The 25,241-nt window shown below is 42.1% G+C and overlaps 1 protein-coding gene across 1 annotated transcript; it reads right to left on the bottom strand.

Annotated features, from left to right (window-relative positions):
- Positions 1-21,581: 21,581 nt before the first annotated feature.
- On the bottom strand, positions 21,582-24,108 carry LOC147418648 (pentatricopeptide repeat-containing protein At4g18520, chloroplastic-like). Its single transcript, XM_086505984.1, has one exon. It carries the CDS (start codon positions 23,889-23,891, stop codon positions 22,770-22,772), a length of 1,122 nt encoding a protein of 373 aa, XP_086362110.1. The 5' UTR covers positions 23,892-24,108; the 3' UTR covers positions 21,582-22,769.
- Positions 24,109-25,241: the final 1,133 nt, after the last annotated feature.

Below are 25,241 nucleotides of genomic sequence, written 5' to 3'. Positions count from 1 at the left end.
GCTTACTATTAGCGGCTGGACACACCCAACGGAGGATGATTGCCTAGCAGGATATTAATTTCCTTTTAATTATTCCTTAATTGAGAAGAAACCATCATTTCACCTTTGTAAATAGTGGGGCTTGCAGAAGCTTCCAAATTGTATCCCATTTTTGACATTTAAACTTAGTAAATGGTTAAATTGAAACATTAGGGTTTGAGATTGTAAGGTATTTATACCACTTTTGACCTTAATGCAAAGGAGCTTTGTCATTTTTATAAGTTTTTGTCTCTGTGAGTTGAGCGTACTCTGTGTACGAGAGAGAGAGAGAGAGAGAGAGAGAGAGAGAGTTTTATCTTGATGCTACGTGCGCACTGGTGGTCGGAATCGAGTGCGGATAAGTGCAATGTGTTGCCCCCAAAGAGAGCTATGCGCCAACACCTAATTACAGGTGTACGGCCCGGCTTCGCGAGATTGACCTACGAGCTATATCTGGTGATTCGATGAGCATACGTTGTCTGTTTTTGCATTTCAGCATATCCACGTGTTTGTATTGAGTAGAGCTACACATTTGGCACTTTAGTTTTCAAAAACGACGACCTGTAAATTTTGACTAGACATCCTACATGATTTTGCACCGGGTGTTTAGGGTTGGGGGTTTTTGTTCATGGACCTTAGGGAGAGCGACCTATTGGTGTAAATAGGATTTTCCTCAAGTTCCGCAGCATTTCGAGAACGTTTGATGGGTATTTGGCTCTTGAAAGCGTTGTAGGAAATCTCCTCTCGTGTACTCTTGAAGGCTATAGCTTAGACATTGGGTAGATACCTCTGTAGAAAGTAGTCAATAGTCGGTCGAGTGTAGGTTGACACCCTATGCTTGCTTCCACGCTCCTGCGGGTCAAGCTTCGTCCTTAGCTGACAATTCTTGTTAGGTGAGTTCTCGTTGTGCTGACGTCCGTCGCGGCGTATCCGCTAACATTGGCGCCGCTGCCGGGGACGAAAACCCTAGGTAGGTGACCAAGACTAGTCCTTGAGGATAGGGATTCTCTGGCTTGCCAGAGTCTTGTTTTACATTTAGATAGGATCAGAGGGTGGGGAACTCTCTAGGTCTTAGGAGGAGTTTAGGGAGCGTGTGTCTGGCCTAGATCTTTTGACTTAGGTAGACTTAGGTAGTTTTAGGTATTAGTTAAGTTGTGGTGTAGAGAGTAGGAGTTGGAGTGGTAGAGGCGGTGAAAGGATAGCTTGAGAGTCCGGAGAGGCCAGGAAGCAACTGAGACACCAAAATCACCATCTCACATGATGAGTAGGAGTAGGGTAAGTAGGACATCATGATTTATGATCTGGAGCACTTCATGCATGGTATATTTGATGTTAGGCTCATCAAAGAGTTGTAAAAGACGGAAAAGAGTGTTTAGAAGCTGAATTGAAGTTCAAAAGTTTCTGTGAGTATTTCTTAGAGAGCTGCAGAGCATAGGGAGAACTTCTGTCAGAAAAAAGTTAAATTTTAAGCCAGTAGACATGCTACGCGTAGGATGTCTACAGGGTGTTCTGGTGAGAATTTTGAAAATCTGAGTTGACCAGTGTGTTTAGAAGGTAGGTTTTACCCTATTTTCACCTGGAAAGTGAAAGTTTGACCATATCTTGACAGGATAAGGCCAAAAGAAAGGAAATTGCCATACATCCTACCCAAATTGTGCCAAGACATTATTTTAAGACCAAAACCATAGGATGGCTTCATGAGCATGATCTACATGATTTATTGAGTGCATGAGAAAGGTTTCATCTCAATTGGGTGAGAAAATTATGTTTTAAGCAGACTTTAGCATTTTTTACTAAAAAAGGGCTAGGATAGCTAAAATTGGGATCTTTTGAAATCCAAACTAAAATCTAAGCATAGCATTGGGTTGCTGACATCCAGGGGAATCTATCGCTCAAGTTTGGGGTCAAACAGATCACTTAGACATCCTACGCGTAAGATGTGTTCACAGTGATTTAGCACTCCAAATCCAATTGTGAGCATACCATAGTGATCAAAACCTTAAGGGGAGTCTATGGTTTGCATTTGGAGAAATTTTGAGCAGTTAGACATGCTACGTGTAGGATGTCTACTACAGGATATTGAAGTCAAAATCTGATTGTAGGCATAGCAGGGTGTTGTGTAGCCTGAGGCAAGTCTCCTAGTCAATTTTGGTCCAAATTGGAGTTGATTTGACTGGTCATACCAACATCAGGCTGCTAGAACAGATTTTTGATCAGTTGACTAGCTTATATGTGTCTAAATCAAAAAGTGAGGACAGCTATGGACTCAGCACATCAAGGGGAATCTATAGTGCAAATTTCAGCCAAAACAGAGCAGGTAGACATGCTACGCGTAGGATGTCTACATGGGCTTATTGAAGTCAAAATCTGACTGTGGACATAGAGTGAGGTTCCAATTGACTTAAGAGTTCCAGAACTTCTTTCAGAAGTGAAATTGAACCTTGTTTGAACTTTTGACGGAACAAAGACGGAATTGAGACTTTTCTTCTAAACTGACAAACATTCGAGTGAAGTACAATTCCATATTAGCATACCTAATCAAGAACATCCGAAGTGTATAAAGTACAATAGTGGTTGAGGTTAACCCTCCAGTTATACCAATCATTACTAAGACCACCTCTACCAGTTAAATGCTTTGATTTGATTGCCGAAATTAAACGCTTGTGTACAGGTATATTCAGCGGCAAGACAAGAAGTTGTGCGAAAACTGATCCTTTACTAGGTAAGTGGTTGAATTTGTGATAAATTGCATTGCTAAGTTTGATGAATTTAAGATCAGGAAGACACATTCCTAGAGACCAAAAAGTGGTAGGTGATCAAGGTAGCTTAGTGTCCACTAAGGAGAGTGTGACTCAGGCAAAGCTAGATCCATTAGCACCAATCATTGAGGAGGGTAGTCATACTGACACTTCATCAAATAAGTCCTTCTTCATGATGGGTAGTCAACAGCCAGGAGGTTTCTTCGGTGAAGGACCAATGCTAGGAGGAAGTACCTCCCAAAACCCTTTGAACGATGCCAAGTTCACTATAATCTTCTTAGAAGGAACAAACTCTAGGGGAGCCCCAGTTTATTATGACTATCGGGTACGCAAGTGTATTTGTATAGAAGAAAGACCTTCTCAGGGACTAGAGATAATTCGAGTATATGATGATGGAGATAGATTTCGAGACAAAAAGGGGAACCACTATTTGATAGTTAGTAACCCTGAGGATTACAACAGATATGGAGGTAATGTGGCAAAAGGAAAAATGGTCTCAGAGGCTCAAGAGCCGACTCCAAAAATTGATTGACGTGGAGCTCTTTTTATGTATGATAAAAAAACAACACGGGTCTCTACCTATAACGAGAATGTGGGAATTTACAAGCATGAGAGCGAGGGAGTAGTCTCTTATTTTTTATGCAAAGAACCCTACCCAAATGAATTAATCAAAGACAAGGTTCTTAAGTTATTCTCTTATAAAATTGCTATGGGAAAGGATATCATTTTTGTTCACAGGTACGAGCAAGAATACAAACGAATTCTCCCAGAGGAGGTAGAAAAGGCAACAGTTCCAGAAACATCAACATATGCCCCCGAAGAAGTACCAAGGTCCACCTATACCCCAAGCAAGTCGACAAATCCATTTTCAGAAGAATACGACGCAACATCACATTCTAACCGACAACAGACGTTCAACTACCAGAACCAACAAGCAACCCAACCATCATTGCAGGCATGGCTTCAACAAAGTGCGACATTATAACAAGACCAAAACAGAGATGGTTATCCAGCCACACAAGGGCTAAGAGATTTACAAGAACCACCACTCTATTCACAGTATCAAGGCGAGAGTAATCCAAAAACTCAAGAGTCGGCACAGCCTGGAAGACAACCCATAGAACAAGTTCGAAGAGATGAACCACCTCTTGCAAGAACCATCAGAAATTATGGCTTAGGGGCACCTCTAAGAGAGGAACCCTCCCACTACCGAAGGCCAAAGGAGGTATGTTGAGTAGGACGAGGAGAACCAATGATGAGATTTGTAGACCATCGTAGAATTAGACTTTCTCAGGTGCAAAAATGGGTAAACAAGAAATACATGGAAAACAGAGATCCTAGGGATCATGTAGCAGCCTTTGTTCGTATAATTAGAGTTGAAGAATGGTTGGACTTCCCTACTCAATTTGGAGGGTTTGGACTTACCCTAGAAGAGGATGCCGCTACTTGGTTTGAATCTGTGGAGCGTAGAGACTTTGAGTCTATGGAGGAAGTGTTTGACGAGTTTATTGATGAATTCTCACAAAGGGGGATAGCTCACAATACAGTCTCACAAAACCATAAATTCAAATAGAAAGAAGGGGAATCTGTGCGCAAGGCAGTCCTACAACTAAAAAGATATGTGAAGTTCTGCCCTGTGGGAGAACTGCCAACTCAGTCCAGACTTATGCTTATATTTATTCAAGGACTAAGGAACGCAGATCTCCAGAAGGACTTACATATGAAGAGGAGCACAACGTTAAATGAGTTAACTAATGAGGCTCTTTACCTTGTAGACAATTGTGCGATCTACAAGGAGGTTGAATTCAAGGATCTTGATGACGATTTATCCTCACAACAAAGTGGAAGCAAGTCCGCTAAGACAGCACCAAAAGGAGAAGTAGTTGTAAGCCAGGAGCAGCTTGTGGAGGAAGTGCTAAAAAAAATTAATATGTATGCAAGCCTCAGGCTAAACAGCCGAAGTGGTGTGCTATTGAACAAAAATGGACAAACCATGTGACGGAGGAATGTTATTATACCAATGGATATGTGAGAGAGCGACCATATGCTCCCCAAGTTCAGGTAGCATCTCCTCAACTTCCACCGATGCCTAGGTATCAAGCAGACAACCTACCAGGACCTGTAGGTGTAGAAAGACCACAACCAGTATTGGGGCAACAACCACCCCTACCAACCAGTCGGCATAAGATACACACCAACGATAAACAAACCAGAAGAGAAGGCTTTGGTACCTATGCATGCATATTATGAAGATTCCAATGGATATGCTGCAAATCCTATCTATTATCCACCGGAATAACCCACAACGCCAGAATCTTGGAGCATGATTGGAAGTACAGGACCACAGCAGTTGCACAGACAGTAGGAGAAGGAAGATACAGCTTGGATGAATGAACACTGTTGTTCATAGCCAACGGAGGCATGAGTGGGCAGAGGCATGCATACCAACAAAGAGGAGCTCAAGGAGCACCTCAATAGCCTAAGGGAACCTGCTACAAGTGTGGTGGGGAGACCATTGGCTAAGAGAATGTCCTCATGATGAAATCATTAGAGTCAACGTGTATTGCACCGAGTGTGGAATTACTCACTTGATTCCTGATTGCCCTAAGAACCCGAGCAAAGGAGCAAAAACTACTTTGAACATGCTAGAAGTAGTGCCTTCCAGTGGAGGGTCAAAAAATGAGACAGTAATACCTATTCAGGCAGTGACACGAGCCCAAGCTCAAATAATGACAAACAAACCCATAGTTGAAGAGCCAAATACCGATGCCCCAAATGCAGAAATGAAAAATCAGAGAAGCACTTGGAAAGCTAGAAAGGCGCGTATGAAATCCAGGAGAGAACGAGAGCAAACGGCTCTATCCGAGGACTTAAAACACACAGAGGATAGATTAGAGCGGTTAGAGGATCTAACTAGTTTAAGCTCACACACTGCTGCAACAATTGGGCCCAAGGAAATAGTAGAACCCAAAAGTGCGGGATCAGGAGGATCAGTGCTGGTAGAAAAAGTAAATGAGCAATTAGACGCACTTTTAAAAGGATACGAAGCTAGACTCAAAAACAACCAAATCCAAGAGCAAAGATGGATGACTTATCCATATGCAAAAATAGAAAAACAGAGGTTGAAAATGTGTCGAAAGATTATTGAAACAGCCCAATCCTTGATAGAAACCCCGCTTGGCAAACATGCAAGTTGGCACGAGGTACCAGCTCCAACCCCTATCAAACCAACTCTAGAGAAACAAGTAGACACGAAGGAGAGACTCATGACTGCCTGAGTCTAGGAGAGAACCTATCATAGTGCAAATACGACAGATGAGACAATTGATGGTTTCCAGCCTAAAACATGGGTAGAAATGGGTAAAGATTGTAACAGTTTAGATGACCTGTGGAAGCAAATCCGGGAAGCAAATGAAGCTAACAGGGTGAGCCACCAAATAAATAGCACAAGAAAGGAGGAAAATGAGATCTTACCTCCCATTGAAGAATTTGAGGCAAGATCACAAATGAACTTTGATATGCATTCACAAGGGGGAGACCAGGGTTCAATTAGTTCGGGGCACAGCCAACCAGACTCACTAAAAACTCTACCCTCCTACCTAGGGGAGTATGAAGCTAAGTCACAAAGACTTTCTTCCAACAGAATGATGGATTCACAAGGGTTGATTGAGTTATTTTCCACCCCTTGTGGCATGCATAATCACGTTAGCCAAACTCCTGAGGTTACGACCAAACATGTGGACCACCGTAGGCAAATGCTTAGAAAAATTTGGAGTAAAAGACCCTACCTCAAAGCTTCAAGAAGGGATCAGAGAATTGGACAAGCCTCAACTAAGCCCTAGGCCAGTACCTTTAAACAAGGTTGGAGAATATAGAGAGGGAGAAGATGGAAATACCACACTACCAGTAGAATTCCAAGGAGTAGTGTCCAAAGCTATTCTTGACAGTGGAGGGGAGTCGCTATCGCCACCAAAGAAATCTGGAAAAAAGGGGGAAAACGGGCTTTGAGAGCTACCAGAATGAAATTGCAACTGGCAGATGGGTTCATGGAAAAGCCTCTAGGACTTTTAGAAAAAGTAATTGTCACCTTTTGCGGAATCGAGTATAAGTATACATTTGCAATAGTTGATTTCGACAAAAAGAACAATTACGAGATCATTTTGGGAAGACCATTCATGAGACAATTACAGGATTGGGGTTACGACCACATATACCTCAGACATGGGGAGACTACAACCAAAATATACCTAAAAGACCATAGTTACAAGGATGTGAACCAGACACCAGTGGAAGAGTTTGACTCAGCTACATTGGCACGGTCCGAACTCCCAGCATGGTTAGGGCAGAAAAAAGAGCTATGGATGTGCGGAGCTTCACATTGTGGGAGCTTAAAAAGAGATGAATGCATCGTAGAAAGAGCTATTGAGGACAAGGATTACATTTCGGAACCTTTTCCCGAAGATGCTTTAGAACCTCTGGAATGGGAACACATACTAGCAACATTGGATGTCTGTACCATTATAGATAGCCCAACGACAAAATTTTGCATTAAGGATGGCTATGATATGCTACCCTATTACATGGTAAGCCTTATACCAACAGGAGAAGAGAATGTAGACTCACCAGAACAAGAAGATTTTTATGACTCCTCTGAGTAACTAGAGTCAAATAACGATGCAGATAACGAGTGTTCATACAGCTCAAGAGAGCGTGGGGAGACAATCGTGAATATCAAGTTTTATGACTTTGCAAATCAACACCCTAGACGCCAGGAACGCTATAGAAAAAAAAGAGCAGAAAACAAAATTAGAGAGAACCTGATGCCCAGGATAAAAGATAAAACTCACTATCTAATGCTTGTCAAGGAAGAGGATTGTGTGAAAGACCAAATATCAGGAAGATTCTCAAGAGTTCGAAGGAAAGGACACATGAGGAAATAAAACAAGCACGGAAGATTAAAACAGAAACAAAATCAAGAAAATCTCAACAATCAAAACAAGAAAAGACAAAAGATCCAGAATGGACCAAAATGAGCGTAAAAAGAAATACCAATAACTAAAATGGTTGTTACAGATATGGACTACTGAGGGAGAAAGTGATGGTAAGGAGGAGTCAAAAAAAGGAAACATGAATGTACCATCCCACTTTAAAAATTTTACCATCCAGGACAGAAAAATCATAATGACACCACCGATAAGGAAAAGAATAAACCAGGAATCTTACGATGGGCTGGAAAATGCAAAACGGATAGACCTCGCTGCGCCAGGCGAAGAGCCTCAGCCTGTCTATATAGCAACTAATTTAGAGCCTGAAGAAGAAGAACTACTAACACAACTTCTCAAAAAGTATAAAGATGTTTTTGCATGGTCCTACAAAGACCTCAAAGGAGTTGATCCATTGATATGCCAATATACAATTCCTTTGAAATCAGATGCCAAACCTAGCAAACAACGTCCTTACACATATAATGACACATTTGCTAAACGAATCAAAGAGGAGATTGACAAGCTGATGGATACTGAATTCATCTATGAAATCAAGCATACAGATTGGGTGTCACCCATTGTGGTTGTCCCCAAAAATAACAGAAAGCTGCGTGTGTGTGTGAACCTCAAAAAAGTGAACGCAGCCACAATAAGAGATAATTATCCCTTGCCAATCACAAAACATATGCTTGAAAGGTTGGCTGTAAAACGGGCTTATTCTTTTTTAGATGGGTTTTTGGGGTATAACCAATTGGCAATTGCAATAGAGGATCAACACAAAACAGCATTTGCCACAGAGTGAGGAATATATGCGTATAGAGTTATGCGTTTTGGCCTAACCAATGCCCCAGATACCTTCCAAAGGTTAATGACTCAGGTGTTCAAAGAATACCTGAGAATATTCTTAGAAATATATATGGATGATCTCTGTGTCCACTCTCTTATACGAGAAAAACATATTGACCATTTCCAAAAGGTATTTGAGAAGTGCAAAACATATTGAATCTCTCACCCGAGAAAAGTGCATTTTTATGGTTAGGCAAGGCCACATCTTAGGACATATTGTCTCAAGAAATGGCATAACCACTGACCTAGACAAAATTAGAGTCATAGTAGACTTGCCCAGGCCTACTAATGCCAAACAAGTACAATCCTTCATGGGACACTGCGGATATTATTGAAGATTCATATATATGTATGCAGTCATTGCAGAACCTCTGTATCGCTTGTTAGTCAGTTTCAACTGGACTGAGGAGTGTGAAAATTTATTCCAAAATCTTAAGGAAAACCTTGTATCAACACCTGTACTTAAAGCCCCATATTGGGAAAAGATATTCCATGTTCACATTGATGCATCTGCATATGCAATTGGGAGTATTCTGGCTTAACTTGGAGACGGAACAATGGATTTCCCAGTTTGTTATGCGAGCCGACAGCTAAATAGTGCAGAAAATAACTACACCACCACTGAAAGAGAGGGATTAGGAATGATTTATGCTGTAAAGAAATTTCGGCATTACTTGCTTGCAAACAAATTTGTGTTCTTCACAGATCATCAAGCTCTTTTGTATCTAGTAAATAAACCATGCAATATTGGGAGAATTGTACGCTGGTTTATTATATTGCTAGAGTTTGACTTCACAATGGTAGTAAAAAAGGGTAAAACTCATCTAGGGCAGATCATCTTTCAAGGCTACAAATGGGAAAGCTTCTGAAGGAGTAGACGATGACATACCTGATGCTTATCTTTTCAATATTGAAATGATACCCAAATGGTCTCAAGAAATTGTTAGCATTCTTTCCTTTGGAGGTAGATTTGATAACAAGGAAGACAGATCCAAACAACAAACATTTCGACAAACAAAAAACTTTCAGTTGATTGTAGGACGGCTGTACCATCTAGGTTCGGACCAAATTCTACGATTATGTATAAATCCAGAGGAATTCGAGAGTTATCTTGAAGAAGCACACATCTAGGATTGTGCATTTCATTGTTCAACAATGAAAACACACCAAAGATTGAAACACTTAGGAGTTTATTGGCCAACTATGTATGCTGACACTCATGCTTATGTTAACAATTGTACTATATGTAGTGCCAAACAACCGGTGGATCACGCGACGTTGTTTCAGGTAATCATTGCACCTGCATGGAGTCAATATCTCATTGATTTCTTAACAACAATGACATTTCTTGAAAACATAACAAAAGCGCAAAAAAGGGCTATAGAGTTGGAGGCTCGAGACTTTAATTTAATTGGAAATCAACTCTACAAGAGAGAAAAGGATAATCAACTTAGAATCTGTGCAAGTGAAAGTGAATACCTGCTGATTCTAGAACACGCACATGGAGGAATAAGTGGAGGCCATTATTCAGGCGATAAGACGGCAAAAATTGTCTTAACTGCAGGAATTTGGTGGCCTACATTGCACATGGATGCAGAGGAATTTGTAAAGCGTTGTGACGCATGTCAGCGCACTAAGGTGCCGATAAAGAGAGATGAGATGCCACTACAGCCAATGATGGGAGCACGGGCATTTGCAAAATGGGGCATTGATTTTGTGGGTCCTATTTCACCCCCTGTATATCACACCCATACCCAATATATCATTGTGGCTACGGACTATCTCACAAAATGGGTGGAAGCCAAAGCAACACAAAAAGCAGACGCAAGAATCACTGCACAATTTTTGGATGAGAATGTCTTTGTACGATACAGATTACCAATAGAAATTGTCAGTGATCGAGGAACACATTTTCTTAATGAAGTCATTGAATATCTGCTAGAGAAATTCATTGTCATATATAGAAAATCTACTCCATATCATCCACAGGCAAATGGACAAGCTGAGGCCACAAATAAAACACTATGCACGGTTTTGACTAAAATTGTATTAGAGTCAAGGACAGACTGGGATCAGCAACTACACTCAACACTATGGGCATACATGGTAGCTTACAAAACATCAATCGGAATAACACCGTACAACATGGTGTTTGGTCTAAACGCTATATTACCCATAGAGTTTTTAGTTCCAACTCTATGAGTAGCGAAACGCTTAGAATGGACAGGGCACGAGCTCTCTTCAAGAATAGAAGATCTTGAAAAGCTAGATGAACTTCAACTGAGAGCTGTAGCTTTGATCTATGCTAAAAAGAGAAGACAAAAAGAGTTTTTTGACAAGCATGTGTGTATGAAAGAGTTCAAAACAGGTGATTATGTACTTGTTTATACTTTGAAGCAACATGCCAAAAAACTTAAAAAGCGAGGGATGGGACCCTTTGTGATTAGTGACTTATCACAAAGTGGAGCTGTCAAACTTGCTACATTGGCAGGAGAAGAGATGTCCAATTGGATTAGTGGGTGTCAATTAAAAAAGTATCATTTACCACTAACACAGGATATGCTTCAACAAATCCATCAAGAAAAACAACGGATGAAGGAGAAACAGAGGGTACGAGAAGAAGCACAAGCACAAGCAAAAGAACACATTGCAAAAAGAAGGCTTCTACGACAACAACAACAAAGTGGATCACCGTTGCAAATAAATGCTATTCGATTATCGAATTTTGGTGAAGACGCAGTGGAACCAATAATTGCAGTCAAAGTGGGTAGCAATCAAGTTGAATCGACGGCATTGCTTGATTCTGGAGCTCAAGCAAATCTGATCTCTTACAAATTATATAAACAGCTCAAGCCCGAAGATCAACTACATCCTACTCCACAAGTGCTGGAAAGTAGTACATCACATTCGCTAGGAACATTGGGCTGGACAATATTGCATGTACAAATACATCAATATGTTTACCCCCACAAGTTTTATGTGGTTGAGGATGCGAGCACACTACACCCCATGTTGTTGGGACAACCTTGGCAGAAAGATATAATGTGCAAATAGATTGGAATTCGGATACAGTCAAAATTCAGCATACACAAGACCAACAAGTGGTAGCCTTTGCTCAGCAAATCCGGAAGAACCAGATGACAGCACCACAATCACCGGATAAAGAACAAAAAGGATGGGTGCCAATAAAGCACAACACAATAGCCATGGAGAACAACCAGCGAACTGCCAACCATGTTCACTACAAAAATAAGAAAACACGGACAATAGTGAATAGATCAAGGTTAGCAACACGCAAAAAACAAGTATGGGTATGGAAGGATAGAGGTTGACATGGTATACAAACCACAATACAACAGCAGAAGTCAACAGAAGAACACAGTTAAACCAACAACCACGGGAATAAAAAAGATATGGATCCCAAAGAGAATGCTCAGTAACCACTTAAATGCGACTCGCATTTAGATCCCAAAATCAAAGCAACAGGAACTTCCTTCAGTACAAGCAACACCAGCAGCCAGACACTCACTACATATGAAACCGGCAAACCGATCTATGTGGGTGCTGATCAGCAGAACAACAGTGACAACCACGGACGAGGAAATAAACCTACAAAAGCCTCCAAAACAAAGCTACAAATGGCAAGCAAAAGAGAAAAAGACTACGGCGAATTCAGCCATGACAATTCTCTCCACGGAGACAACCACGGCCATATCGACAATAGCGGCAAACCAAACAACTTTTGCAAAAAAGACGATCAAACAAAGAGCTGTAGAGTTACAACTTTTACTTGCAAAGAAAATCCAACAACCAAATCAACAAAAAACAGAAAACCTCAACGTTAAATGCCAATAAGCATCTTGCTTATTCCCTCCTCTCGCACATCATTGATTTTTCCATGCATTGACTGAGTATGCATCAAATAGGGCCACCTTACAAGGCCGCGCATTAGCACAATTTTTAACCCATGCACTGCACATACCCTGAGGCGATACCTTGTCGTCCGGGAGGACTCCGACTAGAAGGGGGGGAGGCATTCTCAATGAGGACCCAATGAAGGTGAAAAGAGCAAAAAAAGGACATGTTTTTCGACTATTTAGAAGATTTTCGTTTGATTGTAAAATTTTCTGGACTAACCTAAGTACATATGCCCTTATACAGCACGAATCTACAAGTATATGGGGCCAAACGCCAAATTAGGCCTCTAAGTGTGTGTATATATGTAAAAACAGTCATTTTTTGGATAAAATATTGGTAAAACGGAGAAATCAGGCCATAAAAATTACATGTGGGTGTACATAGTGTTTTGTGATGATGTTTTTGAGTTATTGTGATTTTTGAGGATTTTTTGGGTTTATTTTGCTATTTTCTTTTAAATTTTACTAATTATCGGCAGAAAAACTTCAAAAATATAAAAAGTAGGTGAAATACGATCGTAATGAGAAACAAAAAATATGGGGATAATCAGTGACTATAGGACAACCTATGGTACAATGGGGGTGCAATTATGTGAATGGAGCGGGAGACGTGTTTTGGCCAGATTTTGACCGAAACGTCAAATTTCTCGGAAACTGGGCAAACGGAGTCCAAATCAAGAACTTTTTGAGCCTAAACTGCATATCGTAAGAAATTGGGAGCACATGTCAAATTTCATAGAAAGTGGTTCGGGGACCCCCATTATAAGATTTTTTCACTTCACTTAGAGCTCATTTCTACTATTTCCTTCTTGAGAGAGAGCTCTTGCCACCTAGAGCGAACCGGACTTCAAGCTGCTTCTAAGATGCGCACGACCACCCAACAGGCTCCAGATATGAGAGGTAGACTCAGCACCTTAAGCTTTTCGAGTATGTTTGATGTTTTGTCGCGAAAACTAGTGTAGGGTTCATACGGGGAACGGGCAGTAGAGACCTACAAGTAGAGGTGGCCACCTAACGGCTAACCCAAAAGCAATAAGGCTTCATAAGGGGTTTATCCTAGCATAGGAGACCACTCTTGAATGCACAAAGGCGGCAAAAAACCATTGGAAAAAACCCTAACTTCTAGAGCCCTGCAAAAGGCCACCAAGTGGTAAATCGATGGAAAGTCGCCCAAATGCTACCAAAACTCATGGGTAGGAGCATCTCGACATGCTCTACAAGGCTATATAGCCCACATGGCCAAAAGGCGACCCGAAGCGGGACTAAGCTTCAGAAACGGCATCAGACACACAAAGCGTCAACTGGCTCTCACGGCCAAACCGGATGTCCGCTTGCCACCAAACTTCACGAGCGGCTTTCCTAGACCATCAACAACCAAGTCCTATGGTGGTAGACCACCACAAGTCATCGACGACATGTAAACGCAACCACGGGCGCTTCCAGAGCGACAATTTGCCAAACGGAGCTCCGGTGAAGCCAAAGCCAACAAAAACTATATGGCAAGGATCCCCAAGGAACCATGAAGCTATGGAGACTAACATCAAGAAATTTCATTGCCGAAAAGCACTCCAAGAGTCAGAAAACGACTCAGAGGCTTTGAAAGCCAAACAGGGAGTTTCTATCTATCTTTTTGACTTTTTTATTGAAATAAGGCTTAAAGGGGACTCAGGGGGGCTCAGGGCATATACAAGTAGCACTGCTCATAAAAAAATCATCAGGAGACATCCTACGTGTAGGATGTCTCAAGGCCATGTTAACTTATACATGCTAGCCATCAAGTTTCATCACATTTGGACAAGAGTTGACCTCATATGCATCAAAAAACGAAAAGTCAGAGCATAGAGGCAATAATGGGTCATAGACCTACCAAAACTAGTCCAAATCACATAAAACTTGCATAATATACTCATTAGCACATTGCCAAGCTAATTGTGGGGTCAGATATGAAAATTAATGAAATAGACATCCTACGCGTAGGATGTCTAAATGACCTATTTAACCTCCATCTTATGTTTTTGAGTTCCACATATCTTTATAACATCTTCACAAGCTCATGTATCAAATTTCAAGCCAGACCCATCACATTTGGTCCCCAAAACCTCAAAGATGCACTTTTATGAGCCTAAAAACACTACACATTCTCCTAACAACACCAATGCTTATCCAAATCAAAATCTAAGAGCAGGGCCATGTTCTACATGCTAAGGGCTACCCACAGAACCAAAATCAAGTCATTCTGAGAAAGTAGACATCCTACGCGTAGCATGTCTCCAGTGTCATATATGACCTTCTGTGCAGGAATTGACTTCATGGGAGTCTTTACATGGTATAAGAAGCCTATATATCAAATTTCAACCCAATTGAATATCATTTGCCACCTATATAGGACATCCTACCCAATTTGTGAGCCAAGATCCTAAATCTGTTCAAACTTGCACTTTTTGATGTCCAAACCAACTTCCAAGTACATAGCCATGTTGCCCAAGTCAAGGGCCACAAGCTTGTCAAGTTTCATCAAAATCAGAGAATGTAGACATCCTACGTGTAGGATGTCTACATGCTTATTTTTCAGCCTAAAATCTACTGTGGGCACATGCATGGTTTCCCTAGTCCCTTTTGAGTTCTTATTTCAATTTTCAAGTCATTTGGGTAGTCAGAACTCAATTTATCAAGTAATCTATAAAAAATGATAACTTTGGACTACTGAGTGTAACAGGATCCATGGCAGCCACAAAGTCACCTACAAAGAATAAGAGGGTGACTATCAAGGACTACTTAGAAGAAGTGGAGCCTTTTGTTATCCCCAGAGGAACCCTGAAGCCCACAAGCACTTGGATTCAAGATGACCTACTAGAAACCAATGATCTAAGAATCTACCAAGGAGTATTTAAAGATCCGGAGGGAAATGCAGTGGAGCTACCCATGATACCTCAAGCGCTCAATGAATTTGTCAGGAGCAAGATGGGGGACTACTTGGAGAAACTGGATCTCCACAATTACTTTGAAGCCTTGCCAGCAGGGATTGATGTTAACAGAGTGTGGAAATTTGTCACCACAATCAAAGAGGACAGCATAGCCAGAGTTATAGATTTGCAAGGCAAGCCTAATACAATTATTGTCATCACAGAGAAGGTGGTGGCAGCAGCACTTGACCTCTCTAACAAAGGAGACAGTGTGACTAAGAGGCGAGATGACATTAAGGTCTACTCGAAAAAGAAGAATAACTATACATTTGAAGATATTGCAAACCCGAAGGTGGCTATCATGAGCCAATTATACAACTAGTACTTCCACATGTGTACCAAGCGGCCACAGAAATACAGGATGCCACCTGGAGCTATTGCCACCACTTTCACATGGGCGATGCAGAAGAGCAAACCGAAGGAGATAAACTATGCCGCTTACATTCACGACAACCTTGTGAAGATGGGGACCAAAAATCCCACTTATATTGTGCCTGGTGATTTGATAACCAAATTCATCTATGGAGCATTGCATGCCAAGGGAAATTGGCCTCTACCTCCCTCCCAAAATGATTGGCTCAAGCTGAAGGAAGACAAAGAAGAAGAGCCTCCTAAGGCTCCAAGGGTAGCCACAAGGTTGAAGCGTCGTTTAGAGACAGTGCTAGAAGAGCCGCCAGAGCCCAATAAGGGAAAGAAAGAAACTCTACAGGTGCCAGTAAAGGAAACAAAGTTACAGAAAGCAGCAAGGCTAGAAAGACTAATGGAAAGTTTCAGAGCTGAGAGAGCGCTAAAAGGGGATCTGAGCGAGTTATGGAAGCCATCACTTGAGGCTATGTCTGGATCATCTCGAAGGACTCAAAGGGATCGGTTTGAAGATTATATCAAGAATTTTGAGATCTTAGATGCTACAGCGGAGAATATCCCAAATATACCTTTTATCGAAGAAGAGGTTGATGATGTGAGACGGCAGCTGCTAGAAGAGCAGGAAGGCCAAGAAAGAGAGAGGAAAACAAAGGCGGATCGGGATTTCAAGAAGAAGCAACCAACTCCACCATCAAGCCGAGAATCCATCCCTCCACCATCACCACCTCCTCCTAGTCCTCCTCAAAACCGACAAAAAGAGGAGATGAATAAATCTGATGGGCAACAAGACTCCAAGGAAGAGAAGAACAAAGAGGAAGAGCAGAAGGCAGAAGTTGAACCAAAAGATGAGAAGCTAGATCCAGAAGAAAAAAACTATAGAATATTTCTTGATCTCCTAGCTGCTGGATACTCTCAAGAAGAGGCAGCTAATGCATCTTTTGAGTTGTCGAGCACTAAACCCAAAGAATATATGTTGAGCCCTCGGTTAGTGGAGCTAAACGAAATGGCCATAGATACAGTGGATTTACAGCCACAAGCCAATGATTGGGATGAAGTGATGCAAAGACTCACTGGGCTTAGAGCAAGGTCTATGGCCATTGAGAGTGAAATTGATAATCTCAAAGCAAATGAAGTTCAAATCAAAGCTGAGGTGGACTCGCTGCAAAAGCAGGACCAAGAGAACACAGAGAAGCAAGCCAAGCTGCAAGCTGATCTGGACGCGGCACTAAAAAGATGCCAAGAGATGGAAAGTCAGAGTCAGGCAACAGACCAAAAGCTTCAAAGAGCAGAGGAGGAGTACAAAAAAATTAGGAAATCACTGATGGATGCGGAGAAAGAAAGAGACAACTTGACACTCCAGCTTGCTGATGAGTCCAAAGAAGTGGAAACTTTGAGGAATGCTAAGAAAAAATTTGAGCTAGAACATGAGGCAAGCCAGGACGAAGTTATAGAGCTAAAAGATCAAATGAAAGTGAAAGATCAGACCATTCAGAGGCTAAGGGCATCTCCGGCCAGAGTCAGAGATACTACCTCAACTAGCACTGCTTCAGAGAAGGATATATATGAAGAACAGATGAAGGAACTCCAAAAGGAGTTGACACTAGAGAAGAGACAAAGATTGATGCTGGCCGAGGGCTCCCTAGTGATGCAAAGCCGTCTGGAAGATGAGAACAAGGCCATGAAAGATGAGCTAAAAGACTTGAAAAAGAAGATGGACAAGGATCTAAAGAGGATGCAAACAGAAAATGAAGACACCAAGAGGAAGCTAGAAGAGGTTGAAAAAGCCAATGCAGAATTGAACGACCTCTTAGTGAAAATGGGGGATCAAGCTGAACAGGAAAAGAAAGCATATCAAAAGCAGATTGATGAGCTGAAAGGACAACAGCAGACTTAAGAGCCACACTTGAGCACAGGGCCAGTAGCAATGGAAGGAATTGACATAGACAATTTGTCAGATCCAGTGGACACCACAATGCAAGAGGACATCCTTGTGGGACCATCCCAAGAGCCCCGGGATCTGACACAAGAAGAAGAAGAAAATCTACAAAAGGCAATAGAAACGGCAATAAAAGACACCGCCAAAGAAGCAATGGAGTGGGAGCAGAGGGTATTTAACTCTATGACCATTCAGAAGTTAGATGCAAATATCGTTCGACATGAATGGCTACAACCTTCTCTCCCATATCCTCTTCTCAAGTATGAAGCTGCTACAATAAACAAGCGGATTAAAGAGGAGCCAATAGTGCCACTATACGAAGAAGATATTTCCAAACCAGAAGGTGTTAAGCTTATTGTGGACTCTCAGCCAAAATGGAGAAAGGCATGGCTAACCAAATACCCACAGTATTTAGTTCATCTGGTAGAGGTGCCTAAAAGAATCAAAGATAACCTTAGCTTTTGCCCTCTACCAAGGATGCGGACTTGGAAAGAACAAGAGCTGTTGAAGAAAAGCCACCCCACGTGGCTCAACTACCCAAAGCTGTCAGGCTTGAAGGCAGGCGAGAGAATGAGTGAGCAATACATGATGAAAACCCTAACAGGCACCATTAAATTGTTCACTGGTTCGCCTGACCTCTCCTGCATCATGCTCAAGAAAATCTGTAAAACCCTTCTGGCAGTTTTTGAGATCTTTAAACCTAGATAGGCAACAGACAGCATATTCTTCTTCCAAGACACATATAGATGTGCATATGAACTGTCTGCTCAGCCTTCCCATGAGGTGATACATGCCCTCTACCAACGAATAATGTTTTTGCCCTTGTATCATCTCCAGGCCTTTGAAGAAGCCTTCTACACCGGTTTCTTCACCAATGATATAGAAATATTCCACCCTACATTACTGGCCCAGCATGCACAGTATATGAGTCTCTTCTGAAGATGCGCGAAAGCCTCCACTGAAGAAGAAGCTCTAATGCCATGTCAGGGACGAAATGATCTAGAAGGGGGGGAGTGTTAGCCGCTGGACACACCCAACGGAGGATGATTGCCCGACGGAATATTAATTTCCTTTGTAATTATTCCTTAATTGAGAAGAAACCGTCATTTCACCTTTGTAAACAGTGGGGCTTGCAGAAGCTTCCAAATTGTATCTCATTTTTGACATTTAGACTTAGTAAATGGTTAAATTGGAACATTAGGGTTTGAGATTGTAAGGTATTTATACCACTTTTGACCTTAATGCAAAGGACCTTTGTTATTTTTATAAGTTTTTGTCTGTGTGAGTTGAGCGTACTCTGTGTACGAGAGAGAGTGAGAGTTTTATCTTGACGTTACACGCGCACTGATGGTCGGAATCAAGTGCGGATAAGTGCAGCGTGTTGTCCCTAAAGAGAGCTACGCGCCAACACCTACATTGTAGGTGTACGGCCCGGCTTCGCGAGATCGACCTACGAGCTATATCTGGTGATTCGGTGAGCATACGTTGTCTGTTTTTGCATTTCAACATATCCACGCGTTCGCATTGAGTAGAGCTACACATTAGGCACTTTAATTTTCGAAAACAACGATCTGTAAATTTCGAGTAGACATTCTACGTGATTTTGCACCGGGTGTTTAGGGTTGGGGTTTTGGTTCATGGACCTTAGGGAGAGTGATTTATTGGTGTTCATAGAATTTTCCTCAAGTTCCGTAGCGTTTCGAGGACGTTTGGTGGGTATTTGGCTCTTGAAAGCGTTGAAAGAAATCTCCTCTCGTGTACTCTTGAAGGCTGTAGCTTAGACATTGCGTAGAGAGTTTTTGGCTCTTGAAAGCGTTGAAGGAAATCTCCTCTCGTGTACTCTTGAAGGCTGTAGCTTAGACATTGCGTAGAGACCTCTGTAGGAAGTAGTCCATAGTCGGTCGAGTGTAGGTTGACACCCTATGCTTGCTTCCACGCTCCTGCAGGTCAAGCTTCGTCTTTAGCTGACAAATCTTGTTAAGTGAGTTCTCGCTGTGCTGACGTCTGTCGCGGCATATCCGCCAACACTTACAAACCAAAATTAACTACTCATCCTAAAATAGAGAATGTAATTTCTACATTAGGTGTTAAGTATTTTAGGTCACAATCAATAATCTTAATTGCAAATGTGAGTGCTTTGCCGAAATAGGGATCATCTAATGAAACATTATAACTCAGATGCACTTGCAAATAAACTAGACCATCTACAAGGCTACTCTCCATTCCTCCCAAAAAGTTGGTCTTGCAGATTTCTATGCCTTGTATCTAAAATCATCACTAGACACGGACTACTAATCCTGCTCTAAACAGGGTATTAATAACGACTCCAAGATTAACAAAGTAATAGCCCTTTTTAAGAGCTTCAACTTTGGAGAATATCGGTGAGTTTGATAAAATGCATTTGATTATCAGAGGGAATGGATGCAACAGATCTATTATCAAAATGTACAATTGATGCACGAAGTTTAAATAGATTCTTATGTTGGTAGACTTTTTAAAAGTTTTAATTATGGTATTTGCCATTGAGGAGTGGATTCTGCTTCTTCTATTGCTAATGGGAGATGTGCAAGAGACTTGGTTACTTTAAACAAATATCTATTAAAAAATGTCATCTTTTACTTGAACTCTCACCAAAAGGTAGGAGTTTATGCGAGAATTTTTATGAGAGTTTATGCAAGAAGTTATCGAGGATTTGTGTATGTGGCTTACCTCTCAAATGCCGGCGGGGATCTTCAGACTATGCGACTACGCGACAATGCGACCATGTGACCTTGCCACGTGATAAAGATTCAAGAAAACATCAGTAGCTTTGACGGATAGATGGTGCTAAAGGATTGATCTCAGAGCAAGTAACCTTCGTCGACGACATAGAGGATCGATACAAGAATACAAAGGAAGGAGTATATTTCTATGATATAAGTAAGAAGGGAAACATACAAGTGTCCAGTGGATCGTTAGGAAGACTAAGAGTGTTACAAGACTCGACTCAAGAGAAGGCTTCACTAGAGATGATATGTTAAGGCTCACCATGAGATATGTTGAGACTTCCTGAGATGATTTACAATGAGGGGAGGCCTTGCTTATATAGAGCTCCAAGGAAGCTTCAAGAACAAGCTACGGCATGGGGAATAAGTTAGTGGGCTTCCTTTTTTCATAGTGGGTGACTCAAAAGTAGGATAAGCCAACTCAGACGTAAGATAAGATTCCTACACCAAGTGTATGACGTAAGTGCTTAGGTCACTTTATGCTTTGTACACTTTTACTATTCACTTATACTTTGTACACTTTTTACTACCTGCTGCACGACTAGGGCTTTCTGTGACACCTTTACTTGGAGAATGACTCCATGAGGACATGCCATAGTTGGCGCACGCAAACATCGTACCCTGCTTGGAGACTGCCAGGCAGAGAAAGCCGGGGTTGGTTGGTCGAATGCAGACAAACTTTAAGGTTCTATAAAACCCGTCCAAAATCAAAAAGCTAAATCCTAGGGTACGGTGTTCACACACCAATGTGCACTCGCCGTCCGTCCAGGCAAGCTGCCCACCATTCATAAGCCCAAAGCAAAACCCTAGGGTAAGGTGCTCACACACCAATGTGCACCTGCCGTCTGTCCAAGATGATGGTTTGATCCCTAGGAGGCCCAATATGTTTAGAAGGCCATGCGAGAAGGGTTGCAAGATTCGTGCAAATCTAAGGCTGTTGGATAGCCCACTTGGTAGTCTTGCCTGTTCCTTCAGTAATATAAACACAGACCTGTTTTTGTGCAAAGAAAAGAACCACCCTTTCTAAGATAACCAAATCTTCGACTCCAATTGCCTTCAGATAATCTCACTTCAAGTTTTCAATAGAAGCAAGTTCTTACAGTGGGAAAGAAGATATGAAGTGGAAGAAAAGTCTTGGGGTACCGACGAAAACCTTACCGTGACATAATTATACCCTAGCTTCACATAATACATTCTTTATGACCCAAGTTCCAACTATGCATTCATAGCAGGTGTCGATCCACCAGGGATTCTATTCTTCCATAAGGACCTCTGGCCATTGTCAATGCGCAGTACCCGACAAGGAGCTGGTCGACGGCTGACCTTGCCTGTCAAAATCAGATTGAAAATTCCATTTCCATAGTCACCCATTTCTTGATTCCTTCACGACGTTGCTTAGGGAGGCTTCAAAGGTTGCATACAAAATACAACCAGAAGAAGCAGTTTTCAATGCCAAGAGCAAGCTGACTCCGTCTTAGATTGCCTTGCTCATTCCACATGACTATGCTCCCACTCTTAATCTAGATTTGCATTGATCTGAAAGGATGCGCTATCTGCTAAAATTGCCCTTCTCTTGCAAAGTAATGCACTCCAAGGCACCACAATGTGAGAAGGGAGTTGCTTGTGAATGGCATACACATCCGGGCACACCCATTCATCACAAAATGGCTCTGTGACCACAAACCCCACACAAGCTATACTCCTTGCCACACAAGCTTTTAAGGTCACACCTTATACTCCTGCATCCAGAACAAGTATGACATTCAACAACCCGTGCCTCACAATCTAGACTTCTTCCTTTATCTGAAAGCATGTTCGCCTTGCCCATTTCAGAGGCAGCATGCAGTCCATGTGATGCTGTTTTTGCTCTTAAGCAACACTCTTGCTGCCCAAGCTGATCACACTTGGCATCCATGACCGCTAGAGCATCGGATCACTGCTTGACAACTGCCTTAGCACAAGCTCATTGTGTACTCTGGTGCCTTTGGGCAGACCTTTGTCACGGGAACTCACTCTTAGAGGTTTGGTGTACATTGTTTTGCATACCCTTCAGACAATGCATTCAAGAGGACACCCCAAGGAGCTGGTCCATGGCTGACCTTGCCTCCATGGCTGATCGCCCAGCGTACTTGGAAGATACCTCACAATCTCAATTCAGAGATATATCCCTCATGGCCACAGCTTTTGCCGCGAATCTGGAATGATGCATCAATCATTCTAAACCACCCCTTTCCTGCAAAACAATGCTTTCTGAGAAAAAACACTGTGAGAGGGGAGTTGCTTGAGCACCCAATGTGCCTCTGAAATCAGTCCACACTTGGCACACACATCCTCTGGCACACCACCCATCACAGTATGGTTCAATGTTAACCTTTGTGTTGCAAACTCTTTGCAAGTTTGTTTTTGTTGCACACTAGCTCTATTTGCAGCACAAGCTTTTAAGGCTGTTGCATATATTGCCGCATTTGGAAGAATGCACTCCTGCTGCATCTGTTCAAGGCAGATCAGTGCTTGCTCAAATTCACCTTCTTGTGCATGTCCAGATATCAATGCACCCCAGGATACAATATTCCGAAAATGGAGCGCGTCAAGCACCTCCTGTGCCTGTAAAGTGGCTCCACACTTTGCGTACATGTGCACAAGGAGATTACCCAGTATTACATTCTGCAACAACCCCTGCCTCACAATCTGGTTGTGGAGACTTCTTCCTTTTTCTGCGGCTCTAGTCATGGCACAAGCTTTCAAGGCGCAGGAATATGTCATGGCATTAATAAGGATGCCGTCTTGCACCATCTGTTCAAAGCAATCCAAAGCGCGTTCCCCTTGCCCCTTTCGGAGATAGCCTGCCATCAATGCAGTCCATGAGATGTTGTCTTTGCTCTTATGCATGTCAAGCAACACTTTTGCCTTCCCAAGCTGATCACAATTGGCATACATGACCGCCAGGACATTGGAGCACCCGTCGATCAACCGCATTCGCACAAGGTTATGATGTAATCGCGTGCCTGTGAGCAGATCTTTGCTGCGGGCACAAGCTTTGAGACGGATGGTGAAATATAGGATTTGGGTGTCTACAGATGGGGCGTCGAAGAGTCCGTGACGCCGGAGCTCTGCAGAAAGCCAAGATGAATTTCTAAAGGAATGCAACCACAGACCCTGGCGAGAGTCTTTATGCACGAAGTCTGGGTATGCTGGGCTGGGCTTAAGGGTGCGGTTATCCCACCACTGTGAGGGATCCCGAAAGAAGTCCTTCCACAGAGAGTCCAACCAACTACTGCAGGAAACGAAGCGGTCGGCCCCTTCCCCGCAACGCTGAAGAGATGTTGCACACCTGCGCATTCTTCCTTAGCAAAACGAGCAGGTCATTGCAACGGACAAAACGAGCATTTCACATCTACCTTATATCGTATATCTTATATCTATATTAAAATGAGGGGAAAATTACCAAAATACCCCTCTAATTTGTGGAAATTCCCAAAATTCCCTTCTATCTATTTATGTTCGATTGTTCAAGCCTTTCTAATCTCTATTACTTTTTGACAAGTGAGAAACCTTTTTGAGTGCTTAGCACGTAATTTGTCACAAATTACCTAGCAAAAAAAGGCAATTATTTCTATGAAGCAATTCATTTACAAAACCTATATAACCAACTCAATTCTACTGTTAGCATCTTGTATTGATAGACAATTGGTCTTCTTACCGTTTTATAATTTTGGAAATATTTAATCTCACAACTAGGGGTATTTTGGGAATTTTGAAAAATTTGAAGGGCATTTCGAGAATTTATTCGGGCCAGAGGTGAAGATCTCTGGAAACCCTCCTCTCCCTCCTATGTTGGCCTCTTGCCACCAGCCAACCTTTCCTCCTCCTCCCCTCAATCCTCCACCACAAACGAATGCTTCTCCCTCTACCTTCAAGCCTTGCTCTTCCATGCCTAGCTTGCCTTGAGTGTGTAGCTAGAGAAATCAATAGGTGACAATGCCCTCCTTATATTAGGTGCTCATCCATAAAACGACACACGGCGTTGTCATGCAACTCCACTTTCATGATGGGAAAAAGAGCAATGGGATGCATATAAAGTCTATTTGAAGCCTATATGATTATCTAGCAGTAATAACGGCTTGATAACAAGCAGTTTGAATGCTAAATGTATGCCATGGCCCACATGTGGTTTTAAAGGGTCAAAAGTTGTCCTAATGATGCTAAAAAAGAGTATGGTTGAAGTGATCCCAGATGGGAGTTTATGGACTAGAATTTCAATGCTCAAAGTGCTCTACATGCCTTTCTTTACGACTCGTCAATTGGAGCTACAGTGAGGAAGCTACGGCAACTTGAAGTTGGGATGGTTTGGAGATCCGTACCAGATTGGACAGCTGCTAATGAAGGGTCAACGATTGTCGAGATATTGTCAATTTAAGTTCCATCGGGGACGAGTTCCGTACCACTTTAGTCGCCTCGGTCAGTGTTCCAACTGGCAGTTTTTAGGCTTCAACTCAGGAATTTTGGGAAGGATGCCACGCTTGGCAATGTTTTAATTGATTTGTATGTCGGATGGCTAATGGAGACACTTATGATGTGCTAAGCAATGTTTTGAAAGTTATGTATGCCAAATGTGGTGCCCGTACAGAAGCACATAAAGTTTTTGATGAGCTTTCAGTTCAAAAATGTCGTCTCTTGGAGCATATTGAC

This window comes from Adiantum capillus-veneris, chromosome 29 (genome assembly GCF_014529385.1).
Source record: "Adiantum capillus-veneris isolate H3 chromosome 29, ASM1452938v2, whole genome shotgun sequence".
In the NCBI taxonomy this organism is placed as follows: Eukaryota; Viridiplantae; Streptophyta; class Polypodiopsida; order Polypodiales; family Pteridaceae; genus Adiantum; species Adiantum capillus-veneris.
This window is presented reverse-complemented; position numbering and strand designations above follow the sequence as displayed.